The sequence below is a fragment of the Onychomys torridus genome, chromosome 17 (assembly GCF_903995425.1).
Source record: "Onychomys torridus chromosome 17, mOncTor1.1, whole genome shotgun sequence".
In the NCBI taxonomy this organism is placed as follows: Eukaryota; Metazoa; Chordata; class Mammalia; order Rodentia; family Cricetidae; genus Onychomys; species Onychomys torridus.
In genome coordinates, this window is record NC_050459.1 from 35150680 (window position 1) to 35172742 (window position 22063).

A 22063-nucleotide genomic window follows, 5' to 3' on the forward strand; every position below is an offset into this window, starting at 1 on the left:
TCAGAGACCCACTCGTTCTCACAGTCAGGAGCCCTAAAATACTGAGCTAACAGCTGTACTGTACACTCAGAGGACCTGGTGAAGACCCTTGCAGGCTCTGTGCTTGCTGTTTCAATCGCTCTGCACCCAAGCACAACTTTTTAACTCTCTGTGTATGTGTGTTTATATGTGTGTCCTTAAAATTAACTACAGGAAATATTTCTTACCAACTTTTGGTCCACCATCTGCATTATTTTTCCACTTGGCACAAATGCGTTTACTAAATTCTTGAGGGAATTCACTATAGTCCTCACCTGAAAAAAATAAATAAAGCAATAAAAAGACATGAAGTAACTACTGAGATTTAAGATGAATATTGGTGTCATGAAAACCAATGTAGACCTTCTGACTTATTCAGAATAGGTAACAAGCCAGGTGGTGGTGCATTCCTTTAATCCCAGCACTCAGGAGGCAGAAGCAGGCAGATCTCTCTGAGTTCCAGGCCAGCCTGGTCTACAAGCTCCTGGAGAGCCAGAACTGTTACACAGAGAAACCCTGTCTCAAAAAACAAAAACAAAACAAACAAAGATAACAAAGCAGTTCAACTTGAAAGTATTTCCAATGACTAAACACTTTTCTCTTTAAAGTAGCATTATTCTTAATCATTTAGATGGAGGGAGACAGTACACAAGGAATGAGAAACAACTTTTACCCCGGAAAGCACCAAAAGCTACAGGGAAATGACATATTTTCCTCTATCAATTACTGTACATGGCAGAAGAGTATCAAAAATATATCTTTAAACTTATTAATTTTATTCATGTGTATGAGTATTAGTATTTATGGATATGTACCACATGCATGCCTGGTGCCCAACAAGGCCAAGAGGGTATCAAAGTCCATTGAACTAGAGTCACCGGTGACTGTGAGCCACGCTATGGTGCTGTGAACTGATCTTGAGTGCCCTTAAGTGCTCTCAATTGATAAGCCATCTTTCTAGCCCCTTTGGTAGTATTTTTGAGACAGGGCCTCACTATAGCCAAGATTGCCTTGGAACTCATTATGTGGACCAGGCTGGCCTCCACACCTCACACTTGTCCTGCCACAGTCTCCCAGCTGCTTGAAGTATGGCTATGGGCTTCCATACCCAACTTATAAAGGACTTCTTAAACAGCAGAGTTATATTCTATAACATCAGAAGAAGATTTATAACATACCATTGGTGCCTTGTGAGCCACTAATTCTTGCCATCTTTTGTAGGGTGGTAAATCAAGATTTATGGTGTACCACGGAACTGGTCCTCTATATCTGCAATGAGAAGGCATCATCTTGAAATTCGGAAAGGGACTTTCAGGAGGAGGTTACAGAGCTGAAAGGATGGACTAGACACATATCCATAGCAACAGTATAGAAGAAGTTGGTTACTCAAGCAAAATCTGCAAAGGAAGTTGAGTTTGCACCTGGTGCCTCGGCTCTCCTTTGCACAGACAATCTGAAGTAGACTCAGAGATCACAGGATAGATTTATACACTCTGAGGCAGCCATAGTAATCCCAGTACTCAGGATGCTGGGCTACATCATGAGCCCTGGCTCAAAGAATAAATCATACAAATAAACAATTATTCCTCCTGGGTCTGGAAGGTTAATATGACTTGGTACCATGTGAATCAAGTGTGGCTCATGAGCTACAACTTCAAATATGCTGACAGAAAATGCCTGCTTTCATTTTTTTTCCTGACTGTAGCAATTCAGTCTAGGCCTGGGCCACTCGGCCCTTCTAGACATTAGGACACTTCACTGCTTGGTTCTCCAGTCTGGAATGCTTTGTCAGGCAGCCTATCACTGTTGTCAAATCACTGTCTCTTATGATGGCTCCAGACAGGTCACCTTTTAAGTCCACAGTGGCAACAAGCACAGGCTTCCCATGACTGACTCTGATTCTCCCTGGGCCTGTGGACTCCTCTTATCTGCCTTGAGCATGTCCAAGCCCAAGCACTATTCTGTCACATACATCCTCAATTCCCTGCTCTTACCCACAGCAGTCTCTGCCATGAGGATAGAGCAATGTCCACCCCTTATTAGTGGAGCTGGGCCATTTTTCTGGTGGACAAACTCTACAATTACTCCCACTAACACAGCAACTCCATTTTCTCACCCATCTGGGGAGCAGGGATTGAAACAAGGTCCCATATATCTCAGGTTGGCCTTCATCTTGCTGTGTAGTTAGGGATGACCTTGAATTCAGGAACCTCCACTCCCTGTGGCTCCCCCACCAAGCACTGGGACCCCTCCCATGCGTCACCACACTCACGTCACCACACTTAGCGCTTCTCTAGTAATTTTAAACAAGTTGAAATAGCTTCCAAGGGTGTGACATTCAATGATTTATCAGATTAAAACTAAACCTAAAAACATCCATCACTTGAGCCATGTGTTACTGTAAGAAAAGGGTAGGGTACATACTGGTGTGTGTTGCAATGCTCTTACCAGATCATCTAGCCTTATATTTATAGCTAGAGATAGGTTGTTTCCTGAAAGTCACTTACTGGGTCTCTGTGTATGCTTTACTACCAAGAATATCTGGTTCTCTAAATGCTGCTGAGCTTGGGACCCAGGTACATGTGTAAGTTTGTTGTTGTTGTTGTTGGTTTTTTGTTTTTGTTTTTGTTTGGTTTGGTTTTTTTTTGGTTTTTCAAGACAGGGTTTCTCTGTGTAGCTTTTTGCGCCTTTCCTGGGATTCACTTGATAGCCTAGGCTGGCCTCGAACTAACAGAGATCCACCTGCCTCTGCCTCCCAGTGCTGGGATTAAAGGTGTGCGCCATCACCGCTCTAATTTTTTTTTTTTTTTGAGCTGGGGATCGAACCCAGGGCCTTGCACTAGCTAGGCAAGCACTCTACCACTGAGCTAAATCCCCAACCCACATGTGTAAGATTTTATGGAACTGTTAGCCAGTACCCATTCATGTTGTGATACAGATGTGGAGAGAAGTGTACTCAATTTTAGAAATATACATTTAGACAAAATTACAATGACTTAATTATAATTTATATTTATTGTACGTATATTTACCATATGTATATAAAATATATAATTAATTTGTTCTTTTCAAGTTCCTTGGCTCCTTAGAAGCTGATTCCTACATGAATACTCTATACTTAATATTTGTATACTTAAATATTTGGGGGAAAAACTCTTTTCATTATTAAAATTCTAATTCTCCCCCTCTTTTTGACTAACCATGCTAAATTGTGTCCCATGGTTTAGTAATCTGTTACCCCATTTCTGGGCTGATGGTACCAAACCTTTCCTCCCTCCAGGCTGAGCATCTGGATTTCCATGGCTACATGCAATGACTAAGTGCTGTGCTCCTGGAGCTATGTGCATTGGTGGCTGGTGTTCTACCTGTGAATTCCAGCCAGCTGCTCCCTTTTGAGCATCCAACAGAGTCAGCACATCCCTAGCACCTCCCATAAATTCCTGAGTCGTCTTCAGTTGAGTATCAGATAGGCCCAAGCATTTGACAGAGGAAATGGAGAGAAAAGAAGCTCCCTATCAGAAAGGATCGGTGTTTGGTGGGAAGAGAGGGGCCTGGGAAACCTTGATAATAAAACCTCAAGTTGTTTTCATAATTAAAGCTTAATTTAATTTTGTATTTTATCTCATATTAAACATTTCTCTAAGGTTTTTTTTTTTTTCAAGACAGGGTTTCTCTGTGTAGCTTTGGAGCCCATCCTAGATCTCATTCTATAGACCAGGCTGGCCTTGAACTCACAGAGATCCACCTGGCTCTGCCTCCAGAGTGCTGGGATGAAAGGCGTGCGCCACCACCGCCCGGCTGGTGTTCTTCTATTTAACAGGGCACCTACCTTATGAGGGTAGTGGGAAGATGCAGAAAGCACTTAGCATTAGTGATCGATAGCTACTCCGTAGGATGTTTGGCCACTCTACCATATACAGTGTAAATATCACGCCAGTTTCTGAGAGTCAGCGTTTGCTATCCCAGTCACTGTACTATCAATCAGAATATCTGAACCCAGCTGCCTTCCTGGATGGCTTGCAAACTGGCCCAAGTGTCACAATGCATACATATACAAATAAGAGCAGGTGCAAAGCAGCTAATGAGCAGCAGAAAAGAAATGTTTAGTGGAATTCCAATGGATGTAGGGTGATGTGGCTGTCAGTCCCTTGATATCTGCATTGATGAGACTGGTCAGGCCAGACAAACAGGTGTCCCTTTCCTCCCTCACATTTGCTGGTGTATCCTACCTAGATTCACGCACTTGGCTGAGAAGGATGATCTCATAGGACTATGAAGATACTCATCAATTAAAGGTACGTGAATGGCATGTCACCCTTATCTCCCAAATGTCAAGAGCAACTGCTGTACGGTTCAGAAAAGAAAGGCTAAGAATAGGGCAGAGGATTTCAGTGGTGAAGAGTGGGACAGTGAAACCGGACAAAATACAGAATAAATAGCAAACAGTGAGCAAGGAGAGAAAGTACCCATAACATATAGGTATGGATGTAACACACACACACACACACACACACACACACACACGGTAACAAGTTGTGTTATGTTTAATCAGGAAAGGTTTACAGTTTGTAAAAAAAAAATCTATCCCCAGTTATATGTAAAATACATTTAAAAGAGGGTAGATTATAAAAAATAAACTTTTTTTTATAAAAAGGCCCTTAGTATAGAAATTACTCACTAAATTGTTCAGTGATTTGGGCAGTAAGACCAGTCAAGAGACACAATCTGGAAGGCAATGAAGGCCAAAATGGCACCAGTCATGATGGAAAAAAAGACCTTCCCTGGGGTGCGCTGGAACAGCATTGGCTGGAGAACAATACTGCAGCTGGTTACTCTTAAATCTTTCCATAAAGGTGGGTGAATCAAGGCAAGCTGGGTTACCACTGCTCCTCTCGACCAACAGTAACTGATGCTCCATCAGCGGTATGACCTTAGTACATTCTTCCACTTTACTACAAACAATATCATGTCATCCTTTGAAGTGGCATTCCCTATTCCCAGAACATTCCATAACCATACCCGCCAATGTGGCTCATGGGTGGTTTGCAATCTAATCCAAAGGACAGAACACCCTCAAGGACAAACAACACAACAGATACCAAAGACTTCATGAGCAGCAGAAACGCTTAAAAGGGTGGACACAAGGTGACACTAGTGTCCCAAGGATACTGGGACAGGGGTTACTTAGATACAGTCTAGGAAAGGGGCCAGTAAGTCCTCACAATGTTACAAAAACTGAAAGTCTCAATTGTACTCTGCTTCCCCACCCCACCCTCCAGCAGTCTACCACATCAGGAGAGAAGGACAGGGGAAAGGATGACCACTCCCTACACCGTTCCTTCACCCTGCATTCTGTTCCCTCCATGCCCCCCGGTATTCTTGCCTGTTTCTCAGCAACTTAGTTCATCACTAAGACTTGGAAAGACAAAAATGTGAACTAAAAAAAATGTAGACTCAAATAAAACATGGCTTCAGTCCTTGTCTTATGGTTTTTTGGTTTTGTTTTTTTTTTATCTTGTTTTGCCTGGAAGCTTTATCAAGTCAGGATTTCTTTCTTGACTCTTTCATATACAGACTCCTTACACGTATCAATGCAGTCTGAGGGCTTTCACCCAAGCACCACGAAGTATATGGAGCTCAGTGGGTATATATGCCTCCACTTGTTAGCAGAAAAAGTTTGGTGATGGCAGGAATCCTTTGCTTTCCTATTAGTTTCATGGACAGGAAATGGATGTTTTAATCATATTATCTTCATAGCTGCCTGAGTCATACACAGGAGGAAACCAAAGCTTGTCCCCAGGTGGAAGACACGGCTTAGGTTTCCTTTACTGCTTTTATTTCTAGAAGATCATTACAGATCTTTACAGATCCGTACAGAGATCATTACAGGATCTGTGCACAGGACAATGGTCCGATCATCTGAGGCCACTCACGTTGGTCCAGAAGGAGGATAAGTTGATTTTCTGCAATCTTCTGTCCACTAAAAAAAAAAAAAAAAAAAAAAGAAATGAACATTTTAGAAAATTATAAATGCTTACCAGCTGAAGCAACCTTTTAAAAAGCATTGTTTACTAAGACAAAACCATTTTTTTTAGAACATTCCACTGTCTTTGTTGGAGATAGAGTCTCCCTCCCTATGTCATTCAGGCTGGCTTCAAATTTATGATTATGTAGCTCACCCATGCTTACCTTAAATTCATAATCCTGCTGCCTCAACTGACTGACCACTGAGATTACAGGCATGCACCACAACACTTTAATCCCAGCACTCAGGAGGCAGAGCCAGGCGGATCTCTGCGAGTCCGAGGCCAGCCTGGGCTACCAAGTGAGTTCCAGGAAAGGTGCAAAAAAAAAAAAAAAAAAAGGAATTATGTTTTAATTTTATATATAGGCATTTTGCACATGTGCACCACATGCATGCCTGGTACCTGGTACCAGAAGGTGTTGGAATGCCCTGGAACTGGAGCTATAGTTGGTTGTGAGCCACCATATGGTACTGAGAACTGAATCCAGATCTTCTGTGAGAGCAGTATGCACTGTTAGCTTCTGTACTATCTTTCCAGTACCAGCATTCAATAACTTTACAGATAAAAGTCTTGCCTCTCAAATCCCCCACACCATTAATGTCTCAAATCAGTTTACACAAAGACTAGGTATTATAATCTGGCTTTTAAAAATGATTGTATTGAGTAAAGAAATGTAGAAAAGGAGATTCCTATGTGTTGGGATAGCATGTCCATGGCTTAATAGGATATAGCTTTACCTCAATTCTTGAGGTAACTCTATTGGATCCTGACCTGGGATTTGCATCTCAAACCAGATTTGCAGGGCACAATGCATACAGTATTTAATAATCTGGCCACAACCCACCATCCTAGTCTTGTTCCGGACACACCTCCGAATAGCATGGGTACAAGCTAAACCACCTACACTTCCATTCTGTACATGCACTGGGTCCTGTGCCCAGAATGCCTACTCTCTGACCTGGGGAACTTCTAAAACCCAATCCAGACACCTACTTCTCCTCCTGCTTCCCCACCACCTCTCTCTGTGAAGTCTCATCTCCCTCCGACATAAACACAGTCATCTCCTACTAGATATTCCGTGTTTGTGCACATCTCCACTACAGTAGCACATTGTGCTATAATTGGCCGTGCCTTCTCAATGCCATACCGTGTTCCCTGATAGGAAGGCAGCCCCAACATTGAGGTCACTGCTGGAGGCATGGAATCAATAAGACTGCTTCAGGGGTAACTGTTCACACTTAGTGGCTGTTCACACTTAGTGGCAAAACTGAATTTTCTCCTAACACAAAATCAGGCAAAAGAAGTTCATGTAGATTTGTGACTCTTGTTACTTCTTCCATGTAGCAAGTATGTTTATCTCCTCCCCTCTAGTGACCCAATACTGTGAAAGTAAAAGAAAAAGCACAAATATGCACTAAGAAGAGGTAGAGTGGGGAGGAAACTACTGAAATGTCAGGTGGAGCTTGGACTATCTGCTGAACTCTTGTGTAGGAATGGAAATCTCAGAATTCACTAGTGATAGCATGGCAAGTAGTTACAGTCACTTCACTCTTGCCAAAATGCCCTTACCATTGGAGAGGTTTCTTCTTTAAGCATATTGCAAGTGAACTCCTTAACACACAATATTAAGTCTATAGCAAAAAGTAGTTCGTGTTAAATAATATTGATCGTAAAAAGTTCTTGCTCAAAAATGCCTCAACCTCAGCTTGGACCTCAAAAAAACAAACAAACAAACAAACAAAAACAAGAACAACCAAGTACAAAACTTCAGTGTTACCCAGCTGTTAGGTACTGACATGTTGAAATGCCAGGCTCTCTGCTTCAGTGTCTAGCAGAAGTTCACAGAAACTCTGATGACTATGTCCAGGTGAGCCTCACAGGCTACAGGGCTGACTGAAAACTAAAGCAACAACTGTGACTTTTATTCAATATAGTGCAGTTTGTTAGAAACAGAATCTGATGGTGTGGCCATAGGTAGTCTGCGACTCACTATGGAGACCAGGGTGGCCTTGAACTCATGGAGCTTCCCCTATCTGTAAATGCTAAGACTGAAGGCATGCACCCCCATGCCCAGTGACACCCTGCATTTTTTTAAGTTTTATAAATGTTTCTAAATAAACTTTTTTGCTCAGAAATTTCTTTTTTACATTTTTTTATTGTTAGTGTGTATGTATGGGACATGTAAAATGGCATTGAGAAATAAATAAATGGTGCAAATATTAACCTGGTGATGATGCCAACAGGAACTCAGTAGATTTTAGGAGGAATAAAAATACATGTTAAGAAAACGAACCGGAGCGGTGGTGGCGCACGCCTTTAATCCCAGCACTTGGGAGGCAGAGGCAGGCGGATCTCTGTGAGTTCGAGGCCAGCCTGGGCTACAGAGTGAGATCCAGGAAAGGCACAAAGCTACACCGAGAAACCCTATCTCAAAAAGCCAAAAAAAGAAAAAAGAAAAAAAAAGAAAAAGAACCCTGAAAATATAGAGGGGATAAATGGATGACATTAGCTTGGGTTCTTCTAGCATAAGAAAAAGGAAGAAAGCAATTACACACTCTAGGGTTCAGGCCTACAAAGGTAAGGTACATAATAAATACAAATAAAACTCAAGAGTTGCTAGGGACATAGAGCAGGGGCAGTAGCATGCTTATTCAGCTCTGGGTTCAATACCAATGATGCTGCAAACAAACAAAACTGCATGATTCTGGACAGCTGGTAGAGGACTTCAGAACTATAGGTAAATAAATAAAACCAAGGCATATTGGACAATGACCAATATTGACAAGTAAAACACTGATTACCATTTCCATTTTCACTGTTCTAAAATGAAACATGTAACAACGTTCAGAAGTGGGTATTATTACCATTGCAATGATTCTATCAAAACTTACTAAGCAAGAGTGAAAACAAAACAAAAAAGTAACTGAAAAAGGAAGGAGAAGAACCCAGGAGAGACAATGATGTCTGGGGTGCTAGCCAAGGCAATAAGGCAAGAAAAGAGCATCTGAAATGGAAAAGAGGTAATGTTTAATGTTGAATACAAAATTCCAAAGGGATCCATTAAAAACTTACTAGAAATATTAAGCATAAGTCTGCAAGACTCCAGATCAATCTACCAAATTAGCAATCATATATCTATAGAGTGAAAAGCTAAAATAAGGGAAAACTATCCCATTTACAAAAGCATCCAAGGAATGCCTATGTACAAAGTACACATGTACAATCCCATTCCACTCCTCCATGCTGAGGCAGGAGGATCATAAGCTCAAGCCAATCTGAGCTATAAGTTGAGACTGTCTCAAACACAAACACAAGACAAGAGTATTTAGAAATAAACTTTTCCAAGGAAATTTAAAACTTGTACACCTAAAACTATAAAACACTGCCCAACAAAATTAAAGATAACATAGGTAAATAAAAGCTGTCAGGGTCATGGGGTGGAAGACTTCATTCTGTTAATGTGGCCAGATTCCTAAAATCAATCCACAGGGCTAGAATAATCTTGGAAAAGAACGAAGTTAGAGGACTCGGGTTTAAAACTCCCTATAAGAATTGGGACTATGTGGGAAAGGAAGGGGTCTGCAGGAACAGGGGGACACAGGAGATGGACGGGGAAAGAGAAAGGTAGGTATCGTGAGTCTTGCTGACCCCCACTAACACACACACACACACACACACACACACACACACACACACACACGAAAGCAGAGGGGAATCTTTGGGGAGCAAAGGGACCAGTGGACGGGCAAAGGGGAGACAAGAGAAGGTACTGGGGTACAAACACAAGAAAAGAACAATGCTGAGCATGCATGAAAATGTCATAAGGAAGCCTACCATTAATTAAAATGAAGCTAAAAATGTACTACAATAGTAAGTGAAAGTAAGTTACTATATGATCTCCCCTCACTTAAACAAGAAAGTGGAACTCTTAGGGCAATCACATTAATCTTGAACACCCTGGCTGACAGTGGGTGCTATTGTGGGTATAAATACACAGAACAATGGAAGAGAACCAGGAGTCCAGAAGTAAGTCTGAATTTACAATGCTGCATAGTGTATATCTGACAACATACGCCTATAGCATAGTTAAAAACATCTTACAACTTAGTAATAAAAAGGCAGCTTAATTTTTAAAACAGACAAAAGATCCGAGTAGACATTTTCCCAGGAGATATGCAAATGGCCCAAAGGCACAGAAGAGATACCCAGCATCATCTCCGCCTACGGTGATGAGAAACAGTAACAGCACATGTTGCTAAGGGCATGAAGAAACCAGGATCACTCAGGCTGAGAGCAAGATACAAAACAGCAGCTGCTTTACCAAACCATCTGGCCATTCCTCAGTCGGGTAAACAGTGCCATAAAACCCAGCAATCCTGATTCCAAGTCTATCCCAAGAGATAAGAAGACATAAACTCCCACAAAAACATGTTTGTGATATTTACAGGAGTGTTACTCATACTGGCCAAAAAGTGGGAGAGCCCAAATGTCCAGCAACTGCAGGATAGACAAACAACATGAGGTATGTCTTAGGATGGAATATTATTTGGCAAGAAGAAATGAAGAACTGATACATGCTACAAGTAGGATGAGCCACAAACAACTATCCTATGTAGAAGATGTCAGTCCCAAAGGACCGTACACTGTACAGTGCCCTCTGAAATATGCACACCAGCAAATCCATAGTGAGGTTGCTTAGGGCTGGAAGTTGGAAACTAATGGGCAAATGAGGAGGGTTTCCTCTTGGGGTGGGGGAGTAAATTGTCCTAAACTAAATAGCAGCGATGACTGCACAAGTCTGTGACCATGCTGAAGCTATTTTAGTGTGTGTTAGTGTAATACACACATGTGCATCTGTGTGTCACACACACACACACACACACACACACACACACACTCATTCACTGTGAAGGCCAGAGGAGGACACTATGTGTCCTGCTCTATCACCCTCTGCTTTATTCTTTTGAGAAAAGGTCTTTAATGAACCTGGAAATCTGTGTTTTGGCTGGGCTGGCTTGGTTAGCTATCTCCAGCCATCCTCCTGTCTCTACCCTGATGGGATTGTGGGTGCACATGGTCACACCTGGCACATGTGGAGGCCTGAAGCAGATGTCCAGAATCACACTCGTTGCTCTTCCACCTATTGACTGAGTCAGGACTATTAATCAAACTCAGAGCTCACAGATACAGCTAATCTTGCTGGCCAGCTTGCTCTGGGGATCCCCTTTCTCCACCTTCAGAGACTAAGAACTGCAGAGTGGCTATCTCAACCAGTTGGCATTTACATGGATTTCTGGAGTCTTGAACTCTGGTCTTCATAGCAGGCTTTCTTTGAGCAGCCAACCAGCTCCCAAGTCAAGACACGGAGATTTCTTGTTAGTTATGAACGGCCTTAGCTTAGGTTCATTTCTTGCTAGCTCTTATAACTTAATTTAACCTGTTTCTCTTCATCTACGTTTTACCTAGGGGATTTTTACCTTTCTTTCATTCTGTATGTCCTACTCTGTGTCTGTATGTCTGGCCCTGGGAGTCTCCTTCTGTTTCTCACTTGTTCTCTCTCAGTCTCTCCTCCTTGAGCCTAAATTCCTCCTCCTCCTCCTCCTATTTATTCTCTCTGCCCGCCAGCCCCGCCTATCCCTCTCCTGCCTAGCTATTGGCCATTCAGCTTTTTATTGGACCAATCAGGTGCCTTAGGCAGGCAAGGTGAAACAACAACACATCCTTACATAAGGTAACAGATGCAGCAGAAACAAATGTAACATATCTTTGCCTAGTTAAACAAATGCAGCAGAAACAAATGCAACACACCTTTACATGCTAAAGCAATATTCCGCAACAGGGCCTCACCGTTGCATGGTAAGTGCTTACCCACTGAGCCATTGCCTCAGTCCTCCTCTCTATTTTTAATGGTGAACTGAACTTCATGAGTGTTATCTTCACAAAGCAATCAGAATAGCAGTGACAGTGGGAAGGGCATTTAAAATAAGCTCTTTATCCATCCTTGCGCTTGCGAGAGGCAACACCTGGGCCTAATTAATTCTGCCATACATAGTGCAGCCATGTCATCAGTATCAATATGTATAAAGATAACTTATTAATTTGTAGTGCCCCATATAGCACGGCTGCAAGCAATCAAAGCAGCTCAGCTGTAAAAACTAGTGTGCCAGGAGACACCTGCTCTGGATGACCTGATACTGAGCAGGTGATTACCTGGTCACCTAAGAACAGAAACAACTGAAGGTGGTTGTTCTCAGGAGTGGACTGGAGGAGAAGGAAGGGACTAGGAGACTAACTTTTCATAAGTCTGTCCATGTTTTCCACTCTCTTTATCCATGTACACCTGATCTATATTTCCAAATATTCATTCTTTGACTTGCATGGTTTTATTTTACATTGTATGGGGAATTTTTAGAGAATTATTCCCTGACATTTCTAAATGTTTGAAGCTATCGTTATCTGAAGTAATTGTAAAGCAATAAAAGCTCCCGCAAGCATGGCAAGATGGTGCACCCTGTACTCCCAGCATTTGGGAGACCTGGGCAGGAAGATCATGGGTTCAAGGTCATCTTCAGCACATACTGAGTTCAAAGCCAGCTGGCTATGTGAGTCCCTGTCTCAAATAACAGAAAGAAGGAAGGGGAGCCTGGGAGATACCTTGGTGAACAAAAGCACCAGCTGGGAAAATAACTGTGAGGACCTGAGTAAGAATTCTGAGAACCCCATAAAAGCATAGCACAGGGCACAAGAGGCTGTAACCGCAGCACTCCTACAGGGAGACAGGAGACAAAGATGGGAGAATGCCTGGAAACTGGCGAGCTGCTAGCATGGCATATGAAAACAAAATGACCCTGTCTCAAACAAGCTGTAAGGCAAAGACCAACAACCGAGATTGTCCTCTGGCCTCCAGATGAGTGGAGTGGTGGCATGTATGTGCCTACATTTAAACACACAAATGTGTACATACACACACACACACACACACCACACACACCCCCCCACACACACACAGAGAGAGAGAGAGAGAGAGAGAGAGAGAGAGAGAGAGAGAGAGAGAGAGAGGCTAGTTCTTGTTTAATAAACTTTAGGATGGTCACCAAAAAAGTAGTACTCTATTAAAGAAAGTCTTCAACTACAAATACAAATTTTCAAAACATCATTTAGTGGGGGCTAGAGGGATGGCTCAGTAGTGAAGAGCACTGGCTGCTTTTCTAGAGGACCCAACTCCCCAGCACCCACATGGTAGCTCACAACCATCTGTAACTCCAGTTCTAGGGAATCTGACATCTTCTTCTAGCTTCTTTGGGCACTGAACATGTAGTACACAGACATATATGCAGACAAACTACCCATACACGTAAAACAATCAAATAAAAATAAAAGCTATTCTTTTAATAAGGTGGATAATTACTAACTTTATAAATGTAATTTTGATTTATATTAACATGAGCAACATAAAATTCTTCTAAATATCCCTACTTTTAGTTAGGTTTGTAGTGGACCTGAAAACTAGATGGCTCAGGAGTTAAGCATGCACAATGCTCTTGTAAAAAACCCACATTTAGTTCCCAGGACCCATGTCAGATGGCTCACAACCACCTGTAGCTGGACCTCCAGGGAATCTGAGGCCCTCTTCTGGCTCCTGAGGGCATACTCACTTATATGGCACACACTCATACAAACACATAAATAAAAATAAGTATTAAGAAATCTGACTCGATTTACAAACATCCCATTTCTGCCCTTTCACTCAATTTCAGATGACTGGGGACTGTACAGTCATGTTCAGAATGCTGGGCTCAGCTCTACTAGCCATGACACACTGGTGACAGATCAGAGCCCAGGCAGCCCCTGCTCTACCACAGCTTCCTACAGCATAATAATAAAATCAGTGCTTCCAGGACTGGGAAGACAGCTCAGTGAGTGGATAAAGTGCTGCCAAGCATGGCAGCTGGGTTTAAATCTCCAGCTCACACAAAGAAAACCAGGCATGGTGGCACATGCCCCAGAGCCAAGGGTTGGAGCAGGATAGACCTAAGGACTTCCTGGTCAGCCAATACAGCTAAAAGGGTTCAGGGAAAGAACTTGTCTCAAATGAGGTAGACAACAATATAGATGAGGCATAATATTACCCTTTGGCCTCTGTATGTGCACACAGAGGAGACACACACACACACACACACACACAGTGCTTGTTTGATTCCTAAAAGAAAATAAACTGCATATAGTTCAGATCTTTTCATGATAACCAGTCTAAATTAAGCAAATAAATAATGAAACATAATGACTACTATCCCTTCCTCATTATATTTGCATGTCATAGGATCCAAAGCTAAAATCAAATTATAGGCACATCTCTTATTGGACACCTTTGAGGGAAACTGAAAGTGGGCAGTCAGGTCTTTAGGAATTAAGCTGACCTGCCCAAGTGGTAAGAACTGAAAAACAGCTGGGTGGTGGTGGCACACACCTTTAATCCCAGCACTCAGGAGGCAGAGACAGGTAGATCTGAGTTTGAGACCAGCCTGGTGTACAAAGCAAGATCAAGGATAGCCAGGGATGCACAGAGAAACCTTATCTCAAAAAACAAATAGACAAAAAACATATATATATATATATATATATATATATATATATATATATATATATATCATAATATATATATTATGATCTAATGGAAATAGCTAGAGAGACGTCTAGAAGATGAGCCAGGGGGTCTCGGAATAATAAGAACATTTTAATCCACTGGAGCAGAAAAGCTCTTCTACAGAGTGTAAATGAGAAAAGGAGAAATGGTCAAGAAGCTAAGTGAGTTTCCCGTGTGTGTCAAGTAAAGAAGAGCCCAGCAAAGTTAACGCAGCAGCCCAAATGGGAGAGTTTAGTGTGACAGGACAGGCAAGGAAGGGAAGGAGATGGGTCACTTCTTTTAAATAGCACTGAGAATGAAATGCCCATTCTGCTTGGTGACTAGAGGTTATTGGTCATCTTATTCTGCAAAGTTTAGGGACAGAAAATAAATGACAGCAGGGTGAGGAGTGATTAGAAGGAAACAAACTAAAGTGAGAGAAATGACTGTTCTCAGTAATAAGTCTGAGCAGACCCAGAAGATGTACAACAGAGTGCATACGATTGTGTAATGAATTGCTAAAAGGAGCTACAATTTTATGTCAGCATCCCATGTGTGTGGTGAATTAACAGTGATGATTATAAAGCTTCTATTAATCTCTTAAGCCCTAGATGGTTTTGTCCATGCTACTGTCCTACAAAGGAAAGAATACACAGGTATAATTTATTCTCTTAGTGCTCTGCCAGAGTCCTTCCTGATCACTGGCATTGAGTCAGCCAACATGATAAACTAGGCTACTGCCCTCTTAAGTGGTTGATTCATCTACTGTTTATTTAAATATCAATAGCTTATTAGGGTGCATTCAGTTAAAGCCCAGAAGACATGACAGCAACCATGTTTCTCTCCATCTGAATTATGTTTGTTAAGAAACATGCCCTTTTATTCTCCCAAGTGCTGGGATTAAAGGCGTGTGCCACCACTGCCCAGCTCATCACATCATATCTTAGTGGACTCTTCATAGATGCAATGGTGAGGAATAACTTAAGATGACCTTCAAGCCTCAAACACAAAACTTTTAAAAAGCCCAGCTGATGTTCCAAACCAAATAACTCATTTGTCTTTTAAAACTAGCCCTCGTCCATATTCATATGTTTTGAAATATATTTAGTCATTTTGAAATACATTAGTGACCAGCCAAAATACATTTGGTCATTTATATAATACAATATAATTGGTCATTTATATAATGATTCAAACCAAACAAACAAGACAACAAAACCTGAAAAGCAACTGCCTCCCATTCTGTCAGAGAATTAAAGTTATCAATCTCCCAGGCAGCTCTGAAAAACTGGGCCCCAATATCTTCAAGTTCAGTGAAATTTTTAATAGTGCCTCATCACAGAAAGCTCCCAATGTTTAATCTGTAAGTGAAGATTTTAAAACAAAATAAGTCCCCTCCTCATAACACCTGTCTTTTTCATTATTTTAATGAGAACAGTTCAATGACAATAAAATGGCCATAAACCAGACTACAAGGAAAATTACTGATTTTTGTTTTACACTTATTTTTCTCATTCACTGAAGACCTGTGAAAACACTTCTCCAATCAGATCCCAGGAGACTGACTAGATTTTGATATTCGTTATTCTGCATTGTGGGATATTTGTATATGGTGTGAAGGTGTATTGTGGTGATTGGTATAATAAAAATCTCAATGGCCAATAGCTAGGCAGGAAGTATAGGCAGGACTTCCAGGAAGAGAAAGGAAAAGGAGGAGGAATCTAGAGGGTGGAGTCACCGGACAGAGAGGGAACAGGAAGTGCAAGATGAAAGCAAGGTAATGCCATATGACAGATGTAGATTAAATAAACAGGTTAATTTAAGTTATAAGAGCTAGTTGAGACAAGCCTAAGCTAAAGGCCAAACTTTCAAAATTAATAAGATGTCTCTGTGTTGTTATTTGTGAGCTGGCAGCCAAAAGAAAAATCCACCTACAGTTGGCACCCAATGTGGGGCATGTAACTCCACATAGGGCCCGAGAAAGCTAGGGGAAAAAGTTCCGAGTAGGCTCTGTGCTTGCAACATACACAGGCACAGCTCTTTTAAGAGGCCCTGCTACCGAGCACTTGAATGGTGTTTATGAGCACCTGGTAGCCCACTATTTGGTTGCAGGAGACTAGGCAGAAATGCCTACTGCAGCATGGACCCAGAAACTTCCCAGAGCTCAGGTGGATAGACCAGCTCCAGGCCAGGAACACAGGCATGAGGCTCCACTCTCACGAACCAAAAGGGAGCAGTTTAAGATTTTGCTCACTTGGTCCGAGAACACTGTAGATGCACAGAAAGTGAGGACTAGACTGAGAAAACCTCTGAACAGATACAGTATTCTTTAAAATGTGCTGAGATACTTTAAAAAAGGGGGGGGGGGTATAGACAGTCATAAAACAAATAGTTTAAAAATAGTAAAGTCTTAAAGTAATATAATAGGAAAAAGCCACATAAAGATGGGAAAGACATTGGGCATCTGGATCCTGTATGGTACTTTGTTGACTTTGAATTTTTTAAATGCTGGTGTACAAAAAAACAAAAAACAAACAAATAAACAAAAACAATAGCTGCTGAGAACCAGCTATAACAGGATTATAGAAACTATTAAATTAAGCCAACATATATATTTTAAGAATGTCTTCACTACAGAATGGAAGTCACAAAGTATGTTGTGTTGGCAGAGAGGTTATGGCTTTGTTTTCACAGGAAACAAAAAGTTATGGTTCTTTTCAAAATTAATGAAGATCAGATTTGACTGGGGGAGATCTCCTGAAAATCTTGACTACAAACATAAAAAAAGAAACCAAGGAAGACAAAAAAAACAAAACAAAACAAAAAACAGGTTACCTATATGCTGACCCCTCTACATGGGAACAGCTCTGAGACTGGATGAGACATGATAAATCTTGCTGGCTACAGAGTTCTCATGAATTATTATTAAATGTCATCCTTTCATAATACATAGATAGTGGTTTAGTAATACAGTCCAAATGGACTTATAAGTTGACAGATGCGTTTTACCTGCTCAAACATAAAACAAAAAAATTATTTTTAGCTGACTTGCACACACCACACATTCCATACTTGTGTTAATACAGATATATATGTTACCTTTAAAAGTTTATATGTTTTCAGAAAAAAAAAAAAAAAGGACCAGGACCAGACATCAATAAAGACAAGTAGCCCAGGTAATCCAGTCTCTCAAAGTGCCCCTGTTGCAGTTTCCTCAAAATTCTACAACTAGAACAACTTCAAAGCTGCTAGCTGAGATGGTCCAGCCAGAACTTCACACTGTCACACCGAGACTGGACAACAGCTAGCTCTCCCAGGACTTGACCATTATCTCAATTTTCTCAGAATCCCCTAAAGATGCCATTACCCCCAGACAACAGGAGGCAGTATAGAGAACACAACACCCATATTGCCAAGAGGTGGGGTGGGTGGTTTTTGATCATTGTTATTGATGTTTGTCATCATTTAGAGGTGTTGGTTGTAAGTTGTCATTGGGTTTGGTCAGGAAAAACGGTGAAAAAAAGGAGATTAGATTCAGGGATCTCTTTATGGAGGGAAAAGGGGGATATAGAATGCTGGGATAAAAAGTTAGATTGCTGAATCTACTTTTGAACACCCACTAGTGTCAAATATTTTACACTAATATGGATTTTTGTATATTAATAGTCTTTTTTCCTACTCTTGTTTAAGGTATTGTACACATGCAGCTCATTTAAAAATGTAATGTAAAGTTCTAATCTTTAAAAGGTATTATTATAAACCATTTAGGATAATTAAGAAACCAAGCTAATAGTTAGTCATCTCTAACAATTGCCATTGTGTTAGGTATGTTTTCAAGGCCATACGGAAATATATTTTAGATAGATAGTCTTCAAACACTTCAAAGACCTACAGATTATGGCATTTAAAATGTTTAAATAACATAAGACTTTTAATGACAGTGAGACATGTCTGCTCCGGGCAGCACCAATTTAGTTGAAAAAAGGATGATGGGCATCAAAGAACCTCCATATGGAGTTTCCTTTTATTGTGGCAAAGCTAGCCATGTAGGGGGGGAAAAAACTGCCCTTGCCTTGACTACTGATAGTATGCTGTACAAATTGGAGACACAAAAGAAAACAACTGCTGAACTTTGCCATAGGACAGGCCTTCAAAATTCCTGCTTCACAGAAAAGTCTGTCAGATTGTCTAGGCCTGTAGGCCAAAGATGGATGTCCCAATGTTGCAGGGGAACCTTGTATGACTATCCAGGCAGCCAGCTGTCTCTGTCATTTCTATAATTTTGGAAGTTGCTAATTCTGCATTCCCTGTTTACTCAGGTAATAGATCCTTTTCTAGACCTTGATGTAGAAGACCACACAGTTATAGTTACAGTGTTCCTTGTCACAAAATTCAGAAAAGAAAAAAAAAAAAAAAACTTACCACACAGTTATAGTTACAGTGTTCCTTGTCACAAAATTCAGAAAAGAAAAAAAAAAACTTACATAAGAGATGTAAAGTTTATAATGTTGAGAAACATAAAAGCTTACATTGTTTATCTAAGAAGATGTTTTAAGTTCTAAAAGGATATAATAGAAAATAGTTTAGGTATAAAACTTTGGACTCACTATGATAGGCTAGATAATACAGTATTTTCTCCGAATTTGCCAAGTACAAATGGACTGGACATTGTGAGTGTAATTCTTGGCTGATAATTGTTTTTGTTGGATATAGTTTTACTTTTAGAGTTAAAAAACTTTCTCTTTTTATTTAGATAGAAAAGGGGAAATGTTGTGGGATATTTGCACACTGTGTGAAGGTGTATTGTTGTGACTGGTGTAATAAAAAGTTCAATGGACAAATAGCTAGGCAGGAGATATGGGTGGGACTCCACGGAGAGAAAGGAAGAGGAGGAGGAATCTAGGAGGGTGGAGTCAACAAGCAGAGAGGAAACAGGAGGTGCAAGATGGAAGAGAGGTAAAAAGCCATGTGACAGAACAAAGATTAATATGAACAGGTTAACTTAAGTCATAAGAGCTAGTTGAGACAAGCCTAATCTAAAGGCCAAGCTTTCATAATTAATAAGTCCCCGTGTCATTATTTGTGTGCTGGTGGCCAAAGGAAAAATCTGCCTACAGTTTTGAGTAAAACTATTAAGTCAACTGAAGTGCTACTGACTTCGCACCTTGAAAACAACTAAATATTTTGCTTGGGCTAGGGATGGAGCTTAGTGTTAAGAGCTTGTCTGTATGTGCAAGGTCTTGGGTGAGCACTCTAGTACTGAAAAAGCAAATGAGGAAACAAACAATAAAACATCTTTGCCTAAAAACAAAGTATTAAGAAATAAAAATAATAACCAGCGACCAGTACATGAAACTACTCTGCGGTTCCCAACCAACATCACTTAACACCAGACAGGCATGTAGGACCCTGGGTATTTATGTTCTGTTCTTGGACACAAACACACTCAGAGAATTAAATTCCGCAGAGACATTAAAATGAGACAAAGCAAGCTTGTCGGGCTTTGGTCTACACGTTGATAAAGAACACCCTGTAGCTCAAAACACAAGCCTTCTGCTGCCAAGAGAAGGAATGATACTTGTTACCCAATCTAGAACAAATCCTGGATTAAGTTCAAATTCTCTAGCAAGTTTCTTTTTAACTTGTTGTTTAACCCGTGGTTGAAAAGGTATTTTCTCAGTCCTTCACTTCGACACTAAAGCTAACTTGCTCAACTATCAGTATGTCCCTTTGGTAATCTTTGGGTAAAAGACACAGGCTTCCAAAATGCCAAATCTTTTCACAATCCTCACAATCCCAACCTAGCTCAGAAAAGTAATTCTCTATCTGCACTAGAGCAAACTTCTGGCTCTTCCTTACGATATTCAAACATTTGTACATACTATGCTTTTCTGTCTGTAGTGTTTACTCTGGTGACTGGATAATATCCAGCCTTTTTTTTTTTTTCTTTCTTTCTTTCTTTCTTTCTTTCTTTCTTTCTTTCTTTCTTTCTCTTTTAAAAAACAAAAACAAAACAAAACAAAACAAAACTCAGAAAGCATTTCTCCTTCTAGGAATAAAAAACTCCTACTGTTCCCACTTTCGATGTCCTGCCGTTTCCACATGTCATCTGCCTCGGGGAAGGTACATCCAGGTTCCTAGTTATCAAATATACTGGCACCAAAACAAAGCAAAACAAACAGCCTTAGGTCTATAGCTTGTTAAAAAAAAAAAAAAAAAAAAATCAATTCATGAAGTGTCGGTGTCAGACTGTGGCCAAGAGCCTGAATTTTAGACATGTTTCTGTGAATAATGATGTGACCTCTGGCTAGATTTTCACTCTAGGGCTACTTCCTATTGTATTAAATGCAAGAGTCACTCTAGTCCCTTGATGTCTCTTGCGGTTTTATAAAAAATAAAGTCCGCGGCCTTGCGACTCCGCGCAGCACCACGGGACAGGCATTCCAAGACTGGGCGTGAAGGCCACAGCCAGGGCAGCTTGCTGGGGGCTGGGGGGGGGGGGGGGGGGGGGGGGGGAGGTTCCCACTATCTGGACAAAGACTGCATGTGGTCCACAGCTTCCTGCGTGGGCTTCTTCAGAAGAAAGCACTTGGTAACCGGGCAGACTATGCCAAAGTCACCAGGCAATCGGTAGCTTTTCCTCTAGAGAGTTCTGCCTACAAATATTAACAACCAAGATTGGAGAATGACTGAATCCTACCCAGTCGTTCGTGGAAGCTAGAACTTCCCTGAAACGTGCTCCCTTTCCAGAGAGCACCAAAGCGACTTCGCCCGGGATTTGCATCCAAGCTCCGCGGGACCTAACCTTAGGTCCCCGCCAGATGCAGCGGGCGAGCAGGTGTCCCTTGCCCACCACAGCTGCGCCCCCCCACCCGCCTGTGCCTGCACCTGCACCCCCATCTGCGCCTCGGCTGGAGCTCACCCACCGGCGGCACTTGCTGTGCCTGGGCGCAGGTGACAGTCGCCGCCAGGAGGACCCAGGTGAAGAGACTCGGGCCCAGCATCTTCGCAGCTGCCCGCGCCGCACCGAGGGACACCCTCAGCAGCCGCGGCTGGGGACCACCTCGGCCTGGAGCAGGCCGCGCCCCCGACGCGTGACCAGCTACCCCGAGCCACACCATACACGGCGGGGGACACGCCGGAGACGGAGGAGCCGCAGGCCCCACAGTGTAATCCACGCACAAGGCAAGAGAGGGGCTGCGCCCCCAGCACTCCGGGCAGTGGTTTCGTCCAGCCTTAGCCACGCCCCCGGGGCGGGGCTTCCAGCTTTCCCCAGGACTTCACCTTCTCGGTTTGCCCTGGCTGGGGCTGGGCCCGGGGTGCCGTGTGATCGGTTCCTCCCGGCCGGACTCCACTGACTCAGGAGAGGTCGGCACCCAGGCGTCGTGGTTCCTAA

The 22063-nt window shown here is 41.8% G+C and overlaps 1 protein-coding gene across 1 annotated transcript in view; it reads right to left on the reverse strand.

The window, feature by feature from the left end:
- The window catches only part of Asah1 (N-acylsphingosine amidohydrolase 1), a 33630-nt gene extending 11771 nt beyond the window's left edge, over positions 1–21859 (reverse strand). Inside the window, exons 1-4 of the mRNA XM_036166627.1 lie at positions 21594–21859; positions 5952–5998; positions 1197–1287; positions 207–293 (exon numbers count right to left, since the gene is read on the reverse strand). Coding sequence (XP_036022520.1) covers positions 207–293; positions 1197–1287; positions 5952–5998; positions 21594–21788 — 420 coding nt within the window. The 5' untranslated portion in view covers positions 21789–21859. The remainder of the gene's footprint in view (positions 1–206; positions 294–1196; positions 1288–5951; positions 5999–21593) is intronic.
- Positions 21860–22063: the final 204 nt, after the last annotated feature.